Below are 23,305 nucleotides of genomic sequence, written 5' to 3' on the forward strand. Positions count from 1 at the left end.
GGAGCTCGGACCTCCGTAACATCAACGAATATATGACTTCCGGTTGCCGAGCTAGCGAATATAAGAGTTCCGGTTTGGACGTTCAGCCTTCAGAATCTCATCTGAGAAGAACGTTCTCAATGTTATTGAAACAGTTATTGTCATACAGAAACATCATTTGTATGGTATAGCTTCATTTAAATGCTTTGTTTATTAGTTTAATGTGGAAAATAATCATTTTTCAATCGCCTCTGTCTGCTCTATAATTGTGCAGAATCGTTCTTTTACTTTGAAAAACCTTACCGGAACTCCATATATTCGCTATCTCTTATATTCGCTGACAGCCCGGGTTTTTGCGCTGTTGTTTGGCGCCGGCGCGGACTCTCTCAGCCAGAGAAAGTACTCTGCATTCATTCAGCTCAACTACAGTTCGTCTACATCACAACACAAATTCACTGTGAAGAACATGTCTGACTGGAGCAGAACACGTCGCGCTGCTGACAGGGACGTTAATGGACATGACGATACGTGAGTTGTGAAGTTTAACCTTACAGCTTTGAGTTGACTGACTTTAAAACATCAACAGAGGCGAGTGCCACTTATCTCTGTTCTCTCTGGTCAGAACGTAGCCTCGCGTCGAGGCTAGTCAGAACGTTACGTTCTGCATAATACTGTACCTTCAAATGAAGGGAAATAATGTTTCTGTCGATTGCAACGTTACGTGTTTGATTGGAGTGGTCATTTCTAATGAATTGTTCCACTGAAGAGCACCGATTCAAACATAGCGTATCTGGCGCCATTCTGCACTGCAACTAGCTCGTAATATAAATCAGGGACAGGCAAAGCTGCTTTTGTGCTCTTTAAAGCGAAGACAGCTAGCATGAAGACATATAGGTCAGGTTAAATACAATGAGTTCACTGAAGAATGAACTGGAGGAAAATGACAAAGAGTTGGTTGGTTGTAGCGTTGCCCTTAGCTTTACTAGCCTATTAGCTAGCTGCTGTTACAAGCGAGTTAGCTAGCATTTCCTTTACAAATGTACAGACTGCCACTTTTGCTTTGTAGCCGGCTAGCTAACGTTAGTCATGCATTTGCCGCGCAGCTGTGCCTGCACCTACACATTTTAGCATTCAAGTTAGCTATTAAAGTCAAGTGTTGCCCTGAAAACAGCGTTTGACATAGAATCACTTCAGGTGTCATGGAGTCTGGTTAAAGTTGAGCTGTTTGTTACTCGACACTTTGGCTAGCTATGAGTTCTCCACTATTGAGTTAAAGTGCTAAGTGCTTGTATTTTGCACATTGATTTATTGCACAAACAATTAGCTAGACTTAGTATCTGAATTCAGCTGACTGTAAAGTGCAGAGTGCTAAAGTGCAGCACATGGATAGCGATCCAATAGACCTAGATTTAATTCTTAATTCTTCAGAATTTTTTTGTTTTGTGATCATCAACCATCAGTTATTCCTAACTTATTCTGCTGCTGGTAGCATCCCCTCTGTACACAGGATTTGATGTTGCAATCTTTACATGAGGATACATAAGCCCATTTTGAGGAGTAACTCATCTCTCTCTGTCCTGTTTAAAGAGGGAATGGCACAAGCACAAATGCTTATTGACCAGGCATTTATTTTACTTTGTGTATTAGTTCTGTTTCTATGTGTTATTCATGTCTTTCCTTTGTAGGAGCCATGGCCCGTCTCGCTGGTCCCACTGTCGGAAGAGAGGAGTCGACGGAAGCCTGAGAGAGACAGATGGGGCTGATAGGAAACACCACAGGCACTCTGACACACACTCTGACCACAGACATGCCAGGTAAGATCAGACACTCTGACCACAGACATGCCAGGTAAGATCAGACACTCTGACACACACTCTGACCACAGACATGCCAGCATTGCCAGGTAAGATCATAAGCAGGCTTCCCATGGCTCCTTGAAAGTCAGTGAATTTGAGAGAAAAAAAAACAAGGCTTTGAAAGTTGTGGAACCATCACGATAGCTATTTGGTTGACATCGCACAACCATATAGATGACTGTACAAAACATTCTATTAAAATAATTTAATTTTTTGTTTGTAAAGTGCTTATACGCCAGAGGTATAGGCAGAAATTCAATTATAGGTGGGCCTGGATAAAATTGGTGGGGCACAGACAATCCATAACATCTAGGAATTTTGCACGCAAAATTTCTGGATGTCATGAAGTCATCATGCATTAGACTCTGGAGATGATGTGCCCTGTGTTTTTAAGCTACAAAACCTTTAGCTAGCAAGGCAGCAGCAAGTTTGCCTCTAGAAAACAACCAATTTTGCGCATTTGGGCAGCGCTGCATTGTGGTAGATTTCCGATGCAAACAACGTGTTTTTTTCTGCCTTTATGTTGAATTAAAAGAGAATTTTTGAAGATTATGGGTTTTAGTCAGTTTCTTTAGTATATCTGCAGAAGTACCTAGTTTTCACAAGACCACACAGATTTCGCATACTGGGTATCATCACCTATACTTGATAATCTCTTCTCTTGATGCATTATAAAACAAACATTTCCCATTAAATAAGGAAATAAGGTTTCCCATTAAATAAAGAAGTATGCTATGAATCAACCAACCATTTAAACAACATTGAAACATTAGCGTTAACTAACGTTAGTGCAAGCATTAGCCAAAGTTAGCTAGCTAACTTACATTAAAAAAGAAGCAACGTGAGACAAACTGTGAACTATGATCAAATCTATTTATTTAGCGTAGCAACATGTCAACTGTTGCCCTAGGAAGTAACCAACCATAACAACCCGCCACCAGCAGCCTATTCGTAAGGTCACTCTGACGTCACGCGAGCAAGGGGGGCTGCACGGAACCCGGAACTGGGGGTAACTCGCCATTCAAAACAATGAGCGTGTATGTGAATTTTGTAAATAAACAAGACACCTACGTGGTCTGAGCTTCAGTTTTTAGCCCGAATATTAGAAAAGACCCCACTGAACAGGTCTAAAGTCATGTTATAGCAGTCGGGCGCACTTAGTGACAAGCAAGACAACAGTAAAACTGACATGTTTTTGGATTGAGTTTGGCATCAGTGGGCATAACCCATAAGAGAGCGAGCCCCATATCCCCAGCAAAAACACCGGAAGTAACTCCAGAGTGACCTTACGAATAAGCTATGTCCCACAAGGCTCCCTGTTACTCACACATAGAATTAATCAACATAGAACACACCACACTAACGTTAGCTGTTTGTCATCAAGTCTGTGTTGCTATCTGACATGTTCAGTTCTGGGTTGGCTCTGTGTAGGGAGCCAAGAGTATGATTTCTGAATAACAGCCATTTAAATTTAAATTGGAGTTGTTTATTTCCTTTCATATTGCCATACTTGGTAACCGTATTATAAAAGCAATAGATCACTTCAGGCCGTGATATATGCTCATTATAGCACACCTAAGGGTGTTTTTGCCCGACACCGAGCACGACCCTTAGGTGTGCTATAATGAGCATATACCACGGCCTGTCATGATCTGTTGCTTAATTATGTGTTACTGTATGTTTTTATAAGGCCAGGGACCATGATGGAAATAAGTGTTTACACTTTTTCATGTTATTCCTTGGATTTTGTCCTTCTTTATCCAAAATAAAATCAATCAATCAATCAAAAAAATGCTATTGCCAACCCTATGTGACTACTATGTAACCTTTGTGTTTGTCCTGTAGTTTCACCACTCCAGAGAGTGAGGGCGCTGTGTCTCGGTGTGGCAGACAGACGGACTGGGGCAGCCGGGTGGAGAACGATGAGCTCAGAAGAAATGATGTCCAAAGAGACATACAGCGGTAAAAACATTGTCTTTTTGTCTGTCTGACTCTCTCGGTGTGGCAGACAGACCTACTGCAGTGTTTCGCCTATACATCTTAGAGCAGCGTTGCGCCGCCTAGGCATGGGTCGATTTCCGGTTTTGCCAATCCGGTCCGGTGTACGATCAAAGTGTGTTAACTGTTTGTGTGTTTAGTTACAGGAGGAGGATCAGAGTGTGTTAACTGTGTGTGTGTTTAGTTACAGGAGGAGGAGCAAAGTGTGTTAACTGTGTGTGTGTTTAGTTACAGGAGGACGAGCAAAGTGTGTTAATTGTGTGTTTAGTTACAGGAGGACGAGCAAAGTGTGTTAACTGTGTGTGTTTAGTTACAGGAGGACGAGCAAAGTGTGTTAATTGTGTGTTTAGTTACAGGAGGAGGATCAGAGTGTGTTAACTGTGTGTGTGTTTAGTTACAGGAGGACGAGCAAAGTGTGTTAATTGTGTGTTTAGTTACAGGAGGAGGATCAGAGTGTGTTAACTGACTGTGTGTGTGTTTAGTTACAGGAGGAGGATCCTGGATGCAGAATTCACTCAGAGAGAGAGAAAGATGTCTTCTGGCTCTTCTGGAAGGTAAATGGTCACTCAGATATATACAGTATGTATATATATATATGTATATGTGTATGTATATATATATATATATGTATATATATATATATATTAGTGGTGCGACGCGATAAAAACAATCGAATTAATTAGAGGCTTTGTCATTAATTAATCAAAATTAATCGCATATCAATATTTGACACGAGAAGACATTTTTCATTTCAAATGGATTCTGGTATACGAGTGAATCAATGAATACACAGATACATAAGCTTAAGCAACAAAATCTTGTTTATTTTTTATCAAGCTACTACGCAGATCAGTGCAATTTCTAACATAAAGTACAGCAATTTTAGGAATATGATAGTGGATTTTGAGATGACAATATTCAGAAGGCTCAAACTCAGAGATTCAGGTAAATTCAAGCACTTAAAGAACAGTAAAGAAAAAATAAAGTTTTTTTTAAGTTGATGATTATCCCCAGTCAGAGCAACACATTTGGCTTTCTCCAATACACACTCCTTTGCTTCCTCTTCAGTGTCATAAAGCTGCTGGATCTTTTCCCGAAATTGTCTTTCTGTGGGGTAGTTCATAAATTGTGTCAGACGATGCAATCTGTAGCACCTCTTCTCGCCCCTTATCTTCTACCACTGCAAGTGGTCTACAGTCCACGGCAGTCCCAGTGAGTTGGTTACTTTGTCAGACGTGGACTTCCTCAACTTGGCTCTGAACCCTGTCATCTGGTCGAGTGTAGGCTGGCGACTGCTTGCTCGTACCATGGATGTATTAAAAGAACGCGTACTAGGACGACTGGAACTAACGTTAGCATTATCAGCGGCTAAGCTAACGTTAGCTCTGGCTTCCACGCTAGCTGCAATAGCATTGAGGTGATACCGGAAGCTTGAGGTGATATGCACAATTTGCACACAACCGTGCTCTATATATAGACTATATATATAGACTATTTATACAACAGGTAGTTCCGGCCGAGCAATTTGATTGGACAAGAGGGATCCTACCAGTGCCGATATTTCATAACGCACTGGCGCTTCACTGTGTGTAGATCACTCCGCTTCACAGCTGCTGTAATCAACAAATGCTTCACAGCTGTAGAGTAGACAGTAGTAAAGTAGACAGCCTGCAGTTAATTAGGCTGATTAGGCTACATTTTTGGCAAAGCAGAAAGCTGAGGGGACTATTTTTGTTGGCGTAGGATCAAATAGAGAAATCATATATTTTCTCAGCTTTTTGTCATTTTTTTAATCAGCTTTGTTTAATAGAACTGTTGTATAAAAGCAATATCACACTCGAGGTCGTGCTGTTGTTGTCTAATATCGGCACTGCTGTGATTATCTTCGGCACTCGGCCGTGCCTGCGACCGAATCACAGCAGTGCCGATATTAGCCAACAACAGCACTCCCTCTCGTGTGATATTGCTTAAATATACATCGATGATGACTATGAGGTCATCGATGATGTCATAAGTGCAGTTGTGATGTCATCAGTGATGTCATACATGCCAAGATATAACTAATGCCTCCCACACACTAGAGGATAAAATGCCCGATTTAATGCCCGATTCCCCTCGGGGGGGCGTGGCCCGATTCGAGGCTAGTCTCAACCGATTTTTTGTCAAAATAATTGTCAAGTGTCTGGTGTCAATAAATTATTGATTGAATCGGAGCCTGCCCGATCTCGAATCGGGCATATCAAACATGTTTGATATTTACGATGGCTGTCTCCCGACGGAACCCGCAATAGCCAATGAGAGCAAGCAGACCGGGACTCGTCGACGCGTCATACCCGGATGTTAATGCAGCGCTCACAACAAACGAGCAACAGCCATGGCAACAGCAGAGCCATGTAGCTCCTCTCCCCAGCATCCTCACAGCAGCTTAAAACAGGGTGGACAGCGGCGGAGGGCTCTCCAAACATGCGCCGAGCGGAGCGGCCCGCCCCAAGGGAGCGGACATGCTGCAATATGAGCTCTCAGACAGGACGTTGTTTTAACTTATTTTGCGAGGGTGTCCGCCCGCTTGTAGCGGACCCGCCGCTCGGCGCATGTTTGGAGAGCCATCCGCCGTTGTCTGTGGGAAAAAATTGCGGTTCTGTGGGATATAAACAGCCTACAGTCTAGTTGCTGGAATCGCTGTGAGTCGGTACTTGAAACGGCTGGTGTGTGGTCTCGCAGTCTGGCCGAATCGTCTAGTGTGTGTGTTCAGGCGATTTTAATGTTAAAATCTGATGAAATTGTCCTCATGTCTGTGGTCTCTCATGTTTTTAAAATCGGTTAAGATTTTAAAATCCTCTAGTGTGTAGGCAGCATAAGCAATGTTTCAGGTCTCTTTTGATTCTGTTGTTCGACAGCTAAGTACTTGATTGGCTGCCCTACTTTGCCTGTTTGCCCAATAAAGCTTGAAAGACATCTCCGTGATTCTGACCAATCACCTGTGGCGAGTTCCAATTTAAATAATCCAGCCCAGAGCCATGTAGATAGAAGAGTCCCGACATCTCCATTCACTCCAATGGACCAGTTTTTTTTACTCTCAAGAGTTCCAGGAAGTAAGGTTCTGGATTAAGCAGCACTGTCGAGTTGCAGCAAAATACCGTAAATTCCGGACTATAAGCCGCGGCTTTTTTCCCGTTTTTTGGCCCCTGCGGCTTATATAACGGTGCGTCTTATCTATGGATTTTTTCAGATTTTTTTTTTCAAATACAAATAAAATCTCTCTTTTTTAGCACTCTTTCTACCTATAAATCCACTTCTGTTTTAATTTCCTCTGTTGCCCTCTTTTCACCACACCGCGGACACTGTGTGCACTGTCGAAATAAACAAAGGTGTTGTGTTATGTTGTTTTGTTGAAATGTTACGGTAATACGGTAAATGGGAGCTTCCTCAAACAGCCAACAATCCCCTCTGTGCGTGAACCCTTACATATGGTAATTACGGTAAGCAAAGTTCATCAGCCCGGAATCACAACAAGACGAGCAGTCTCTCTCTCACTTACCATGGGGAAGGTACGCAGAAAGTCACACGACGCAGCTTTCAAGCTGAAAGCAGTCGAACTCGCACTAAAAGAAACAAACAGAGCAGCAGCGCGTACCCTGGGCATCGATGAGTCAATGGTGAGACGTTGGAAGCAGCAGCAGGAGGAACTGTCTCAGTGTAATAAGACAAAAAAGTCCTTCAGAGGCCACAAAAGCAGATGGCCGGAACTTGAAGATTCCCTTGAGGACTGGGTGTTGACCCAGAGAGGAGACGGCCGAGGCGTTTCCACGGTGCAGATCCGACTGAAGGCCAAAACAATCGCCACCGAGATGAAAATTGAACATTTCAGAGGTGGGCCATCTTGGTGCTACCGATTCATGAGACGAAAGGGACTGTCCGTCCGGGGGAGAACTACTGAACAACTCCCTCCCGACTACCAGGAGAAAATCACAAACTTCGGCGAATTCACACAAAGGAAGATCACGGAATATTATAGGAGTGTGAAAACATCCACAATCACCAACGGGTTCCAAAACGCTGGACTGCTGCGGGATGAAAAGGATGACGCCGCCACAGCTGGCGCTGAGGGCCGTCAGAGGCTTCAGAGGCTGTTCGATGCCGACAGTGATGAAGAGGAGTTCGTTGGTTTTGAGTGACAATGAAGGAGAGAGGAGAGTGGTTGACGAAGCCACCCTGAACCTGTTCGTTTCCGACACTGAAGATGAGGACTTTGGTGGTTTCAGTACGCAGGAAGAAGAGGAAGACGAGGATTAGTGACTTGACTTCTCTGGTTACAGGTTTGCTGCACATATACGGTAGCCTATTGTTGTGTGATTTTGTCTGGGGATTAGTGACCTGACTTTTGTTTTGTTTTGTTGAAATGTTAATAAATGGGAGCTTCCCCAAACAGCGATCTCTTTCCCGACATTCCTCTCTGTGCACGAACCCTTTCATATGGTAATTAAACATCAAAACACCCGCGGCTTATAGTCCGGTGCGGCTTATAGAAGAAAAAAATAGTCAATTTTGGTGCTGCGGCTTATAGACCGGTGCGTCTTATAGTCCGGAATTTACGGTAGACAGTTTGTGTTGTACTCTGAAAGGGTTTTCCCCCCCTTGAATCAAATTGTACATTATCAGCTTTATTTTAGCATGCAAAAGTAGCGCGAGACCCATTCCTGGCTGTTCATTGGCTAATGAGTCTTGCATTTTGGTCCTCCGCTGACGCCACTCTCTCTCTCTAGAGGACACTAATCCAGCCCATAATAAGATTCTGACCAATCACCTGTGGCGAGTTCCAATTTAAATAATCCAGCCCATAATAAGCGGAAGCTACAACTTCCCTACAGCAGTATTTCTAGTTTCATCATTATTCTCATTTTCATTGAAAAACATAAGATTATGATTATGGTATGATTTTTGTTGAGATCTGTACCAAAGATCTTTTCATAACTGTAGAATGTATGCCAGGATGTTTCTGCAGCACGACAATATTTAATTTGAATGGTATTTTGACACATTTTCTCCTTTGACAAATGTTGCGCCTCATGCAGTTTGAAAATTGCAGTAGGCCATATTGCGATTTCAATAAAATTTCAATGAATTGTGCAATCCTACTCAACATGCCAATGTCCAATGTAGAGTGGACCTCACTTGACCACTGTCTGTTTCACAATCTGTCTGCAGCAGTGACTCTAGAGAGGGAGACATGGAGACTGATGAAGATGTGTTGCTACGGCGGCAGAAACAGATAAACTACGGCAAGAACACACTGGCCTACGACCGATACACCAAGCAGGTTCCCAGGTACACACTCTCACTGACTCTCTCCCTCTCTCTTTCACACACACACACACACACACACACACACACACACCCACACAAGCCTACAACCTATAACCTATAGAGTACCACAGGGATGTTTTTATTTATGTACAGCACACAGCAATGGATCATCGGGCGGAGATGGTTTGGAGAAGAGAGGAGGGGATAGGATCCAGGGGGCAGCAGGTGGCGCGGTTGGACATGACAAGCTTAAGGACGTCTTCAGGGGAGAGAAGGAGGCAAGGCCTGTGGCAGGGAACAGAGAGTCAGATCTGGGGTTAGGAGTGCTGCTGTTAGTGACTGGAGGGGGGAAGGAAGAGCTGATGTCATCAACCTTCTTGGAAAAGAAGGTCATGAAATCATCAGCAGAAAGGGAAGAGGGAAGGGGGGCGCAGTGGCAGCGCTGTCGCCTCACAGCTAGAAGGTCCTGGGTTTGATTTGATGACGCTGTGAACACTGAAGGAGTGCGTGCCTGTCCGCATGTCCTCGAGTGCCTACCGCCTGGGTGGGGTCGTCAAAAGGGCCTTTCTGTGTGGAGTTTGCATGTTCTCCCCGTGCCCCTTGGGGGTTTCCTTCATATAGGAACCCCACACGAAAACATGCAATATCCTGGTTGTTAATGTGGTTCCTCCTCTGGTCGTTAAGGGCGCCTGTTCGGAGGGAGGGGAACTCATTGGAATAGCGTGAGTGATCCTCCCACGTGCTATGTCCTACCGGTGAAGCTTCCCCTGTCAGGTGAAAAGAAGTGGCTGGCTACTGCCCATGTCTCGGAGGAAGCATGGAGCCAGTTCGGCTCTCCCCAGATCAGCAGAGGGTGGAGCAGCAACCAGGATAAATAAATTAAAATTAGCACTAATGGGGGGTCTAAATGGGGTACAAAATCCGGAAAAAAACGAAAGGGAAGGGAGGGTTGAGGAGAGAGGAAAAGGTGGAAAACAGTTTACTGGGATTGGAGGCGGAGGACTGGATTTCGGAAATGAAAACGGAAGATTTTGCAGTGGTCAAGTTAGATAAGATGAGGTGATATGCAGAGACATGGTCAAGTTAGATAAGATGAGGTGATATGCAGAGACATCTATTTTCTCCATTTCCTTTCCGCTGCCCGCTGCCCTGTTCGATGAGCTTGCAGAGCCTTGGACAGCCGGGGGGTTAGGGGTTAGGGTTAGGGTTAGGGGGGAGGATCAGCCGGGGGGAGGATCAGCCGGGGGGAAGGATCAGCCGGGGGGAAGGATCAGCCGGGGGGAAGGATCGAGATGAGAGGACAGAGAATCAAGAGCGGAGGAGAGAGAGGAAAGAAGACTAGTGGAAGCCTCATCAGTGGATAAGAGAGAAATGTTCAGCTGAGGGAAGGAGGGAGAGGACAGCAGAAGAGAGGGCTGTGGGTGAGAGGGTTTTCATGTTGCGTCGGGTGGTAATGGTATGAGTGGGTAATGGGAGGGAGATGGGAAGGGAGAATGGTGGTCGGATACAGGGAGAGGAGTAACCGTGAAATTGGAAATAATGCAGGAACGGGTGAAGACCAGGTGGAGGAGGTTCCCTGCCTTATGAGTGGGCGGAGAAAAAGAGGGAGAGGTCGAAAGAAGAGAAAAAGTTAAGGAAGAGGGGAGATTGCAGGGTTGCCGCCAGGATGTTAAAGTCACCCAGAAGTGAAGTGTCATCTTCAGGAAACAAGGAGAGAAGGGTATCCAGCTCATCCAGGAAGTTTCCAAGCTGGCCGGGAGGGTGCTAAATCACCACAATGCTGAGCCTAATAGGAAGAGATACAGCAACAGCGTGAGATTGAAATGAGGATAGAGAGAGATGAGAGAGGGGTGACCGTGTAGGTCCATTTAGGTGAAACAAGAAGGCCAGTGCCCCCCCCCCCCCCCCCATGGCCGGAGGCAGAGAGAGCAGCTGGAGTCGCACTATTTTCAGTTGTAATAACTACTTGCATAAATCAAAAATAATGTTATTATAGCAACATCTCCTTGTTTTTAGTCCCAGTGCCAGTTAAGAGCAGACATGCAGAATTTCTTTTTAATCGGCCGATGGCGCTATCTCAAAATGGCTGCAAAATGTCAATAATCGGCCGGCCTCTAGTCTTGACCGGTCATGAGACCAAGACCGGCCTGGAGGACTCCAACGCTACTCACCGTTAAACTCCATCTACTGCTTCTGTCTCTCTGTTTGTTTGTAGGCATCAGCGGCAGCCAGGTGTTCACCCTAAGACTCCTAATAAGTTCAAGAAGTACAGCCGTCGCTCCTGGGACCAGCAGATCAAACTGTGGAAGGTCAAACTGCACGCCTGGGACCCCCCTGCACAGGAGGGCCAAGAAAACACCTGGGACTCTCCTGCACAGGAGGGCCAAGAAAACGACCTCAGTCACTTGTAAGAAAGAAATTTGCCCTTCACAATGACAAGTACAAGAAAGCACAACACTCTTTAACACCATCACCTTTTTTTTGGGCCAAGTGTTAAGTCTTAAACGGTGTTAAGTTTACCTGTACATTTGCTGTAGGTATGCAGATGGTGTTTTTAATGCTGATGGAAAAGTATCTGTGTTTACTGCGCTTTGAAAGACCGGTAAATACTCATGGTATTGGAACGTTAAACTGCCTACTGTCCAGCATCAATCTCAATCAAAGTTAGCAACAGTCTCCCGGACCCTAGTCTCGCTAGCCAGCCTCTCTTCCTTTCCGTCAGAGAGTCTGGCGCCGTGGAAACAGGCAACAGGGATCAGCCTGTTTCCTGTAAAGCTGCTCTCCCATTCGAGCGGCTGTTTCGGTGGCAGCAGGATATCCGCTCCCCCGCTTGCAAGCTCTCTCATTGGCTCCGACCATATGTCAATCAGAGCGGCTTCCGCTCCCATGTGTGTCGCCGTAATGCTCCCGGCCGCCGAACAACGCTAACTAGCTAGCGTAGAAAGCTAACGGCAGAAACCTACGGGCTAACTCGTTGCTACACGCTGAAAATGGCAAGTTTTGAAGAAGATATGGATTGTGCATTAAAGAAGGCCTGCTCGGCACTTTCGGTGGATGGTTGTAAAGATATCCAGAGAATATGTTTAGAACATTTGCTGTCTAACAGTGACGTTCTTGCATGTTTGTCTTTATGCCTGTGAGCTCTCCTCCCGTCTAAATGTTCCGCCGACACAAGTTCCACCCCGAAACTATTTTCCAAGGGCACTAACGCTAAGCACCGCCCAAGACGAGGATGATTGGTTAACCCAAACAGAGCATTTTTTTCGCAATCCCACAATGGAAACCTGCGGCGCCAGACTCTCTGACGGAAAGGAAGAGAGGCTGGCTAGCGAGACTACCCGGACCCAGACGGGTCATGCAAGTGGGTTTGTTTTGGTCAATGAAATAATAAGTGTGTCATGGCGGCAGGCAGCGCTCCGGAGATTTCTCTGCCTTCTAATAAGATGACTAGTCTGAAGTGTGGTTGTATTTTGGTTTTTAAAAGAGTGCTGTGGGAAACGTGTTATGACGCCTAAAACCTGACCAATCCCAACTAAGGAAGGCAACGTATTGGCCAATCACAGGCAGAGTAGGGCGGGTCATTCATTCATGCTGCCCGTCACCATCTTTGGCTGTTTCGCCATCCTAGGTATTCCTAGGATGGCGAAATAGGATGAAGCTTGGGGCAATTTTAACAACAATAATGCCAGCAGAGCAGCACATGGCGTAGCATCATCAGAGCAGCATCGAGCAGCGTCACTCCTGGAGCTAAAAACGTGAGCAGCACTGATGTAAATAACAACACTACTGAAGCTAGCAGTGCTATGCTAGGATGAATAATGGGCCATTTTAGGCTACAGCACCAAGTGATCTTGGCACAGAGAAGCCCAACAGAGTGATCCTTAACATCTTTCCTACGTGCATTTCTCTGGTAATTTAGATAGATAGATACAGTAGCTGGAGATACAGTAGATAGATACAGTAGATGGATAGATAGATAGATAGATACAGTACTTTATTCATCCCGACAGAAATTCTGGCATTACAGCAACAGAATCATCAACAACAACCTAACTTATGTCAAAAACACACAAAGAGGTAGGTGTCAGTGAGAACTTAGAAAAACAATATATTGAAATAAGAGTATATACATATTGACACAGCTACTACAGTGAATGATGAGAAATGAAATATTCCTCTAAATCTGGCTTAAAAAAATGGGCTTAAAAGCGTCCAAAAAGCTTCGCCAGCATGCTTTTTGGAGTAGTGCCCCACCTAAGATATTGAATTGCCTCCCTGTCATTTAGTTCTGGGAACAGGTCTGATCAACGCTAGTTGTAGGCTACTCACTTTGAGTTGAAAGGACTCTCAGCACCGTCCACTCCGCGGCTCATAGTAAACTTTCTTTCAGGCTTATAAACTTGTGACAAAAAGCTCCTCATCTGTCCTCCTGATGGCCGATTTTCATCCAACTTTTCTCAGTCCGACGTGCAGATATTATTTGCCACAAAATGTGAATTATAGGTGGGCTCACCATAATATTAGCGGACTTAATTGCCTGCATGCTCGCTGAGCTTGTCAATGAGAGCTGTGTATCTGTGTGACTGCTGCTACTTCACAACGTTGTAAACGACTTGAATTCACTTGAACGCTTATAAAGTTACTCACACTGGGTTGAAAATTAGGAAAGAAGTGTATGAAGTTTCATATTTATACGCCTCTTTCAGTCCCACTGCAAATCTGCAGTGGGTTCCATAAAGTCGCTTCTGAGCAGTGCTAGTGCAGGGAACTCTGTTGTATTTGTTAGGAATATTCCTTTTCTCTGCCGTCTTTCCTGTCTGTCTCTACAGTGACTGTCAAAGGAAAAGAAGAAATGCCCCCAAAAGTCTTTAAATTAAAAAATAATAAAATAGGGGGATATAAATATGTAGCTGTAATGTTGTATTTGTCCACTGGCCGTCTCTAGTGAGGAGCTGGACCGTTGTGATGTGATGGACATTGAGTTGGACTTCCCAAACCTCCCAGACTCCCAGAAGACGACGGCCTCCTCCACCAAATGCAACCCTATACTGGAGGCAAGTTTGTCTTCATTGATTAAGCTGACTTCTTATAATATAACTCATATTCAAAATCATAGCCTGTTTTAACATAGTGTTTGCATGTATATAATCTCTGAGAGTTTCACTGATATTATTAGCCTTCGTGTGAATCCAAAACTTTAAAGACCCCCTAAAGTAGAGTATTTTATATACATATTGAAACATGACTTTAGGGGGTCTTTAAGTTTTTATAAGATTCTTGTCAAATTTTAGACTGTCGACATATCACCGCATATCATGGCAATAAAAAGCCTGGAAAAGAAATAGATTTTTTTTTTTTTTGTGCTCCAAGTGAAATGTTTTATGGTCACTCACACTTCAGTAGGTGGCTGGTTGGCTTGGTTCCAGGTTTAAGGATATATAAGGATTTTTCAAAATTATAGAGAAAAGGAATGGCGAATTCTGTTCCGGACCGGGAGACGTCATGGAAAGTCACGTGACTATTGAGCTCTATGGCAGTGAAGTTGGCATTAAATTTCGTTCGCGTATGAAAAAGTCTTAAATGTAACTTAGGGAAGCCTGTTTGACAGCTCGTTCCTAAATGTGCCGTTTTTTTCTGTCCAGGATGAAGACTGTCTGGGGACGCCTGTTAAAGTCATGAAGATCGAGTCCACAGTGGAGCCCAACATGGCATAGCACCGTCACTGGCGCCCTCTTCTGGGCAAAATATCACATTTTGAGACAATTTGGACAGCGTTGCTATTTTTCCATGGTACATTGATTCCTCATAGAGTACAGCACCATATGATCCACATTGATTTTGTTCAAGTTGCGAAAACCTTTACCTGTTCAAGGCAATTCTATGGTGTTAGAGTGTTTCATAATCCATGGTTTGGGACCCATCACAGGCGGCTGGCCTGCTTAAGGAGGCTTTAGATAACAGAAGACTAGTCATGTTTTGAATGAGCTTGGGTCATACTGAATTTGGTCAGTTTGAGTTTGGTTTTTCAAAAATGTTAAAGAAGTCTCTTCTGTGATGTCATGTTAGCAAAGTACAAATGCATCAAAGTTGCTCATTTCCATTGCCTGAAAATATTTCCAGTGTCTCATTCTTCAGGCGTGGAGTGTGATGTTATAAGGGTTAGGGCTCTATGGTTTTAGAGGAGAAGGCTTTGGCTTAAATCTCATACTGCCTACTAGTTACTAAATAGTATGTATGTAAGATAACACATTAGCCTCAGATTTCCCCCTTTTTTCTTTTTATACTTTGAACTGCATCACTTATCAGTCTCCACAAATATGTTGGGCTGCAATTCATTTTTACATTGGTTGTGTGTGTGTTTGGGTTTGAATAAGGTTTGCTGTTTTAAATACAAATGTTATTGTACCAGATTGATCTTGTTTGTATAAAGCTTTTGCTTTATGATCTTTCAAATAAATAAAAAAGACTTTAATGTCAGTTTTTCATGACCACACCTGTAACCTAACCTCAGTCAAGCTGGCTTCAGCTGTGGTAGTTTAAGTTAACCAGCTGAGACTGCAGCAAATACATTCAAACTAGTTACCCAGCACTGTTGGAGATGCAAAGTCAGGCATACCAGTCTAAATGGAGCAGGTTTTATTGTCTAATATTTACATGATTAATTAATATTACTGAATGTCCAGAACTAAACTCCCGTTTCATGATCGTCCATTTTGTCTACGCTACTTTTTTCCTTGCCATGTTGAATATCTATGAAGCTTTTCTGCCATCTGCTCTGTGCAGCAGTACTACTTTTGTAGCCTGGGTGAACCCAGCCTTCAACGTGACGTCACAGACTATGCCTGTAACGTGATGTACATAGAGGTCACGTGGAGGCTGGGTTTACCCAGGCTACTAGTTTTGGGCTAGCTAGTGGCTCTCAAACTTGTTGGCTAGTGGCCAGTTTGCAGTGTCAATATTCATTCATTAATCATCATGATGTCACATGAATCTCCTACCGATATGGCGCTTCACCATATAATTGGCTGTGATTTGATTACCTCTTCATTTCCTGGCTGCCAAGCTGGCATGTGTCAATGCAACCGAATGTGAATATATCATTTTAATACCAAATGCTCTTTTAATTGGTGGTGGTTTGGTTGGAGGAAGCATAGTGTCAACTAATGGTCATAATTTCATAAGACAGTGGGAGTTTAGTTTTATTTATTTGCATAATTAAAATTAAAAACAAAAGGAAGAAACAAAACAAGCAAAAATATTGTGCTGGTAGAGACAGGAACCCCCAATGTTACAAATACATACTTCAGCATGCGCTGGGACGCGTCATCAGTGATGTTAACTGGGGTCGTGAGGTGTTTCGGGTCTGTCGAACATCATACACCCTCGCCCAGTAGACCCAGCAGAGGCCGATTAAGACCCCGACCCGCGTCCCAGAAGCAGCCGCTCACGGATCAGCCCTCCTACTCTGTCTGCAACGTTGCCCGCGGAAGGGCCGATCACACCCAATCTGCTGCAATAGAGCTAGTGCTACATCGCAGCATTGCAAGACCCTTCAGTGCATGGAGGCTCTATGGGTTGTCTCCCAGCCGCTCTCCTCCTTCGTCTCACCAGGCCCTCCCGGGGCAAAGGCATCCAGAGGCAGAGAGGATGCCTCAAGAAGGCCTGTGCGTTGCACAATGGGTTTATTCTGACTGGATTAATAATCCGAACCAACATTACACATTAGTATTAAAGTAATGACATCACTAATGATGTCACAATGAAATTGATGTCATTGTGACCTATTTATAGACGGTTTTCACCAGCTGCAACCCCACAGCACTTCCTTTTTCTCAGCTTCTTCTTCTGTGTTTTATGGCGGTTGGCATCATTAAATGTTGCATTACCGCCACCTGAATTGTATCAGCTTCACAGTGCTAACTATTGACAGTGTCCACTTTCTCAGCTATTCAGGGGAAAACACTGACATAGCCTACTTCTATTTCTATTTTTGCTATGTAAACGTTTAAGTAAAGATAGGCCTATGCGTGCAATAACGTACTGATAGTCAGCTTACTCTGTAACATGTAGTTTTTATTAGCCTCTCAGGCTAGCTCCGGGACGCAATCTTTTTTTTCCCATGATGGCGAAGGCTAGGCGAAGGCATGACCCGCCCCTCTCTGCCTCTAATTGGCTGACTGCACTCGGCTGCTCTCGCCTGCTTCCCAGGCGAGCCAGAAGTCATCTCAAACGAGCCTATACTTTCATTCAATGTCACGATGCTGCGGGGGGAAGTAGGCTACTTCATAGCTTAACTATGAAAATAGTGTTGGCTGTTTATCTCCCTTTCTGCTGCAGCATGTTGAAGAAATAAATGTTCAGTTTGAACAACACCCATTCTGGTCATTGTAGAGCAAGATGATCGCTTCCACTACCAGGGCCGCCCAGAGAGATGGCAGTGCCCCTGGAAGGGCCCACCGCTGGCGGCGCTCTCCTCCTCTCCTCCCCTCCCCTCTCCTCTCCTCTCCTCTCCTCTCTCCCCCTCTCTCCTCTCCCCTCTTCTCCTCTCCCCTATCCCCCTCCCCCCTCCTCTCCTCTCCCCTCTCCTCCTCTCTCCCCTCTCCTCCTCTCCCCCTCTCCCCTCCTCTCCTCCCCCTCTCCCCCTCTGCTCTCCTCTCCCCCTCTCTCCTCTCCCCCTGGTTCCCCCTCTCCTCTGCTCTCTGGAAGGGCCCACCGCTGGCGGCGCTCTCCTCCTCTCCTCCCCTCTCCTCTCCTCTCTCACCCTCTCTCCTCTCCCCTCTTCTCCTCTCCCCTATCCCCCTCCCCTCCTCTCCCCTCTCCTCCTCTCCCCCTCTCTCCTCTCCTCTCCCCCTCTCCCCTCCTCTCCTCTCCTCCCCCTCTGCTCTCCTCTCCCCCTGGTTCCCCCTCTGCTCTCCTCTCCCCCTGGTTCCCCCTCTCCTCTGCTCTCCTCTCCTCTCCCCCTTCCTCTCCCCCTCTCCTCTCCCCTCCTCTGGTTCCCCCTCTCTCCCTCTCCTCTCCCCTCCTCTGCTCTCCTCGCCTCTCCCCTCCTCTGGTTCCCCCTCTCCTCTCCCCTCTCTCCCTCTCCTCTGCTCTCCTCGCCTCTCCTCTCCCCCTGGTTCCCCCTCTCCTCTGCTCTCCTCTCCCCCTTCCTCTCCCCCTCTCCTCTCCCCCTGGTTCCCCCTCTCCTCTCCTCTGGTTCCCCCTCTCCCCTCCTCTGCTCTCCTCTCCCCTCTCTCCCTCTCCTCTGCTCTCCTCGCCTCCTCTGGTTCCCCCCACCCACCCCCATCTGCGGTCGCCTTTTATACACGTCGCAAACAACGCAGGACAACGTGATTGGCTGGCTCAGATTTGAACAGATCTGAGCCAGCCAATCGCGTTATCCTGTGATGACGTAATGTGCTGTGCCCCATAACCGGATGGACCATATATGGACTTCCTCCCCCCCCTGGCTGCGCTATCATAGCTGCTGACTGTTGCACTATCCGTCAGATCCCTTTGCAAGGTACATGGACGTTACTCTGCAGAAACTACAGTAACAAAATCACGAATTGCGCTGTTTTTGGAGCTCTGCATGTCTGTGTTTGTCTAGTTAATGTGTTAACGTTAGCTAACGGCTAACATTCGCTAGTTAGCCAACCAACCAGCAGCTAACATTAGCTAGCTAGCTAGCTTACCGGAAGCGATAATTTTTTTGGATGACGGCGAAGGCATAACCCACCCCTGGCCCTCTCTGCCTCTGATTAGTGGCAGGCAGCGTTATAAACCATAGATATGACTATATTAAAAACATAAACACACTGGCGTCTTTCATGCAGGCTAGCAAGTGTAACTGCTGTATGTCTGTCTGACCCACTGAGTCTGACGGTCTGACCACAGACTGTAGAAAGAGATGTAATGCAGGATAGCCGCTAGGCCAATCAGAGGCAGAGAGGGGCGGGTTATGCCTTCGCATAGCCTTCGCCATCATCCGAAAAAAAATATCGCCTCCGGGACAACAACGCTTCCTACCCAGCGTGTGCAGTCTTTCCGACAGGGGTGGTTGTTATGGCAACTATCAACAACAACAACAACAACAACAACTACTACTAACTACTACAAGACATAAAGACCGAAATAGGCTACCTTGTTAATGTGTCTGTCGGAGACACGGCCTAACGTTAACATTTAATATGAGCCGAATATCAGCCTGCTCAGCTATGTATACAGGAAGTAAACCAGATATTCAGGTGGGTTATGACGGTTGTTATTGTTGTCAAGTTAAAACTGTCTATAGAAGAATCATCAAGTTGAAGACTGACTCCTGCTGAGAAAAAGCAAACTTCATGAGCCAGGAGAGCTACCTGACCACAAGGGCAAAACAGCTGCTGGGTCAGGCGAGGACGAGCTATGGGCGAGAGTGGCATAGAGGAGACGTAGATGATGTTGGATATTTTTCTCCATGCCGCCATTTCTCGCCTATGGGCGTGCTCTGTACTTAGGGGGCGTGCTCTGTACTGGCTCCGGCCCAGAGCTCCGGTGAACGATATTTCTTTTCCCATGATGGCGAAGGGATGACCCGCCCCTCTCTGCCTCTGATTGGCCTAGCGTCAAATGTTCATCCAATCACATTCACTTAGCTATCCTGCATCTCTTTCTACAGTATGTGGTGAGACAATGGGTGAGACAGTGGATCAGACAGACAGCAATTTGCTTGCTAGCCTGAATGAAAGACGCCATGTGTGTTTCTGTTTTTAATATAGTCTGGCCCTGTCGTTTATAACGCTGCTGCTACTCTTGGCAGTGCATGTATGTAGCCTATAGGGAAATTTAAAAAAAAGAAGATAAAAGACTCATGAGAATGATCAAGGATATAAAAACAGGGTCAATGCATTACATTGAACTTTAATTCAGCTCATTGTAACACAAGAGTGACATGTATTTGAATTGAAATATAAATCAGAAGAAACAAGGTGATGACATTTAGAATGAAAAGAAAAAATACACATTCAAGTAGGCTATTGATCTCACACATAACCTTTTGATTCTATGCTGCCATCTGCCATCTCATGCTTGTTGATTTAATGATTGTTTTGCACCTGCTGCTCACTTTATGAACAAATAATGTTATAGTGACTGAATGAAATATATTAGGCTCGTTTGAGGTGAAGCCGAGTGCCTATGCTGCCTTCCAGACACCTGGGACGTGGGTGTTTCCCAGTGGAAAAGTCCCACCCCCCACCTTCAAAGCATTCCAGAGCACACAGGCAAAATGCAACCAAGAAACATGGCGGACCGTGACAAACTTTTTTTTGTTTGGCAAATAGCAAGACAGCTTAACAACGAGCAGAGCACCCTCCTTACATATTTAAATGAAAATGAGGAGCAGCAATGACACATCATGTAACAGACTCTATTATACATTTTATTTAGGCACTTAATACTTTGGACTACATACTCCATGTTGCGGCCATTGTTGTGTGACGTCAGACAACTGGTTCCCAGCCTAGTGGGGGTAGATTTTTTTCTCCCAGTTTTCAAGTGGGAGCTCCCACTTTGAGTGCCGTTCCAGCGCACTTTTCCTAATAGGAGGCCAGAAAATCCGAAGGTCCCAGTTGTCTGGAAGGCAGCACTAGCCTTCGCAATCATGGGAAAGAAATATCGCCTCCGGCGACGCGATGGCCCGCCCTACTCTGCTTCTTATTGGCTTACCCTGGTTGAAATATCATCCCCACAACCAATCGCCTTAACTCTCATGCCTAAACCCAACCAATCATCACTCCTCATGCCTAAACACAACCAATCAAGGGCAGACTAGGGCGGGAGTCACGGGACATGGGAGGGGGCACGGGGCTCTGTCAGACTCAGAGTAGAGCAGCGTGAGGTGATGTTTAGCTGAAGCTATTTTAACCACACTTCCTCCTGACAGGACGGGATTAACCTGCTCCTTTAAAAGAATGGGCTAATAATGATGACAGACAGCCACTACTGGCGATCATTTAGTGAAGAAGCTGTAATATGAGCTACGGACACATAAAGAACAGCTCTGTGTGTTTAGCTTGCTAACTTCGCTAAGCCTGAACTAGCCCGGGATGCAAATGACAGTCAGTCACCTATTTGATGATGCCAGAATAGGGCACTTAATTACGTGAATGGTTTTGAGTGTGTGTCTGCCCTGCTATCTGTCACATGTTTCATTCCATGAGTTTGCATCCCTGAACTAGGGTCACATTAAGCAAAGTTGTTATTGTAGCCGAGCGTTTAGGCTGCGCTTAGACTTAGTTATAAAAAGCAATAAACGGAGCAACTCCAACCTTGAACATTCTCAACATGAGACGCCAGCTTTATTTACTCTTCCCGTCCCGTTCTCCTCGTACTCTTCCCGCATCCAGTTCCCCACAACAACCACAACCACTTCCGTTTCCGGCTTTCAACATAAAGTCTACCGTGCTGCCTAGAATGTAAACATAACTTATATCAAATAGCACCTTCATAAAACTAGCTTACACACCTCCCCTCCTCCAAAAGAAACGTCCTCGTTTCAGCATCCATTCACGGTGTAACTACCTGGCATTGCAATGTAACAAAGCACCCAACACATTCCATCACTCTCAAAATCACACCCTCTTAACTCAGCAACTCAATACCCCATCACTCAAAGACCCAGAAATGAACACACTCTTAACACTGCATCCCCCCCTGTGCAAAGGCATCAATACTTCCAAACATTCACAGTGCATTTCCATAACAACAATCTTTTTTACACACATTTCCATTCCACAATAACCCCAACATTTACATTATTTATTTTCACTACTTCTTTTCTCTTTGTACCTTCATTTTGACCACCACTTTTTCCATCCCCCCTTTTACAGCATCTCCCCCAGCTGAAGCACATTACTCCCTCAACCCCAAAAATTCTCCCACACCCCCTTCGGTGTCCCACAGACATCACACGCACTGCAGTAGCTCAGCACATCCCCAGTGTGTCCGCTCCAGTAGAAATGTCCACGGATGCGGCTGAGTGTCTCTTCGGGCCCAAAATGACTTGCTCCAGGGCCCTTGTGCGCCCCCTTCAGTGCTAATTCTCGCAGGTAGCTGGGTACAACCGTCTGGAACCCCCTTCTACCATGCCCTTTCCTCTCCAACAGCCCATCTTCATCCAGACGCAGGTCGGTAACAATCTCCCACAGTCCCTTCATGGCACCGGAACACAGGGGAATCTCCTCCACAGGGGGCCGGCGTCCAGCCGCTACCCACGCGTACACCGGACCGATATCCGCATCCTCCATCTGTCTGCGCTTCCACTCTGTCACCTCGACATCCCTGATGGTCACTCTGTCGTCCGTCAGGTCCACATCTGTACACTCCTCCTGTTCCTCCGCCTCTTGCACTCGCTCGTCCTCTCGTCTTCCTCCCCCAGGGGGCGGCGTGTTGAGGGCAGCAAGGCGAACACCACCGGCATCCATCTCCACCTCGGCTTTCTGCTCAGCAACCGTGGGGTGTGTGGAGCACCTAGGTTGGGCCGGCTCCTCCGGCGTCAACCCCTCTCGCTCACCTGGAGACACGAGCGTCGCTCCTCCGACTGTCACCGCGTTGCAGATTACCTCTCCCCGGCTGCTCACATTCTCCCCAGCCTGTGTCTCTCCTCTGTCCTCTATCCTCTCCGTGCACTCTCTGGCCAAATGACCTGGCCTACCACACGACCAGCAGAGTCTCACCTGCCAGCCGCCTGCACGTCTCTCCTCTTCCGCTGTCCTCCGGTCCCAGACAGCCTCTTGACACTCCCTGGCTAAATGTCCAAACGCACCGCATGACCAACAGACACCCGGGCGTCCCCAGTACCGTTGTTCCGCGCACCTGGTCTGTCCCCCGTGACCGCTGCGACACCACCTCGCTATGTGCCCAGGTTCTCCACAAGTCCAACACCGTCTCTCTTGCTGCTCCTCCGGCCGTTCTCCACTCTTCGTCACCTCTGTGCTCAACACATCCACCTGCTGTATGACTTCTCGTAGCATCCGCCTCAGCCCCTCTGCCCAGGCAGGCGTAGCATCCAATAGCCGTTGTTACGCGCAAATCGGCCCCCCTGTACATGCGTGCCCCCCCCTGTGTAAATGCATGCATCCACTAGGGGGCGCATGCACTCCAACATTGAATCTGCCTGTGTTGACTTTCTTGAAGCAAACTCATTG

General features: G+C 46.1%; 1 protein-coding gene across 3 annotated transcripts; it reads left to right on the forward strand.

Annotated features, from left to right (window-relative positions):
• The first annotated feature begins 384 nt into the window (after positions 1-384).
• On the forward strand, positions 385-15,540 carry slbp (stem-loop histone mRNA binding protein). Of its 3 annotated transcripts, none has more exons than XM_083651330.1 (8): positions 385-507; positions 1,665-1,793; positions 3,681-3,797; positions 4,316-4,387; positions 9,039-9,158; positions 11,353-11,544; positions 14,083-14,191; positions 14,780-15,540. In XM_083651330.1, exons 1-8 carry the CDS (start codon positions 446-448, stop codon positions 14,849-14,851), a joined length of 873 nt encoding a protein of 290 aa, XP_083507456.1. In that variant the 5' UTR covers positions 385-445; the 3' UTR covers positions 14,852-15,540. The 3 variants fall into 3 exon arrangements, with proteins under 3 accessions (XP_083507456.1, XP_083507457.1, XP_083507458.1); XM_083651331.1 differs by having other exon boundaries at positions 9,042-9,158; XM_083651332.1 differs by having other exon boundaries at positions 4,322-4,387.
• Positions 15,541-23,305: the final 7,765 nt, after the last annotated feature.

Source organism: Poromitra crassiceps (genome assembly GCF_964638095.1).
Source record: "Poromitra crassiceps genome assembly, chromosome: 15".
In the NCBI taxonomy this organism is placed as follows: domain Eukaryota; kingdom Metazoa; phylum Chordata; class Actinopteri; order Beryciformes; family Melamphaidae; genus Poromitra; species Poromitra crassiceps.

Bases quoted from the DNA above. Each gene is read 5' to 3' on its own strand.
- slbp (XM_083651330.1), top strand. From the start codon at position 446: ATGTCTGACTGGAGCAGAACACGTCGCGCTGCTGACAGGGACGTTAAT. The intron at 4,388-9,038 runs GTAAATGGTCAC...ATCTGTCTGCAG, and splicing joins TCTTCTGGCTCTTCTGGAAG to CAGTGACTCTAGAGAGGGAG. The intron at 14,192-14,779 runs GCAAGTTTGTCT...TTTTCTGTCCAG, and splicing joins AATGCAACCCTATACTGGAG to GATGAAGACTGTCTGGGGAC.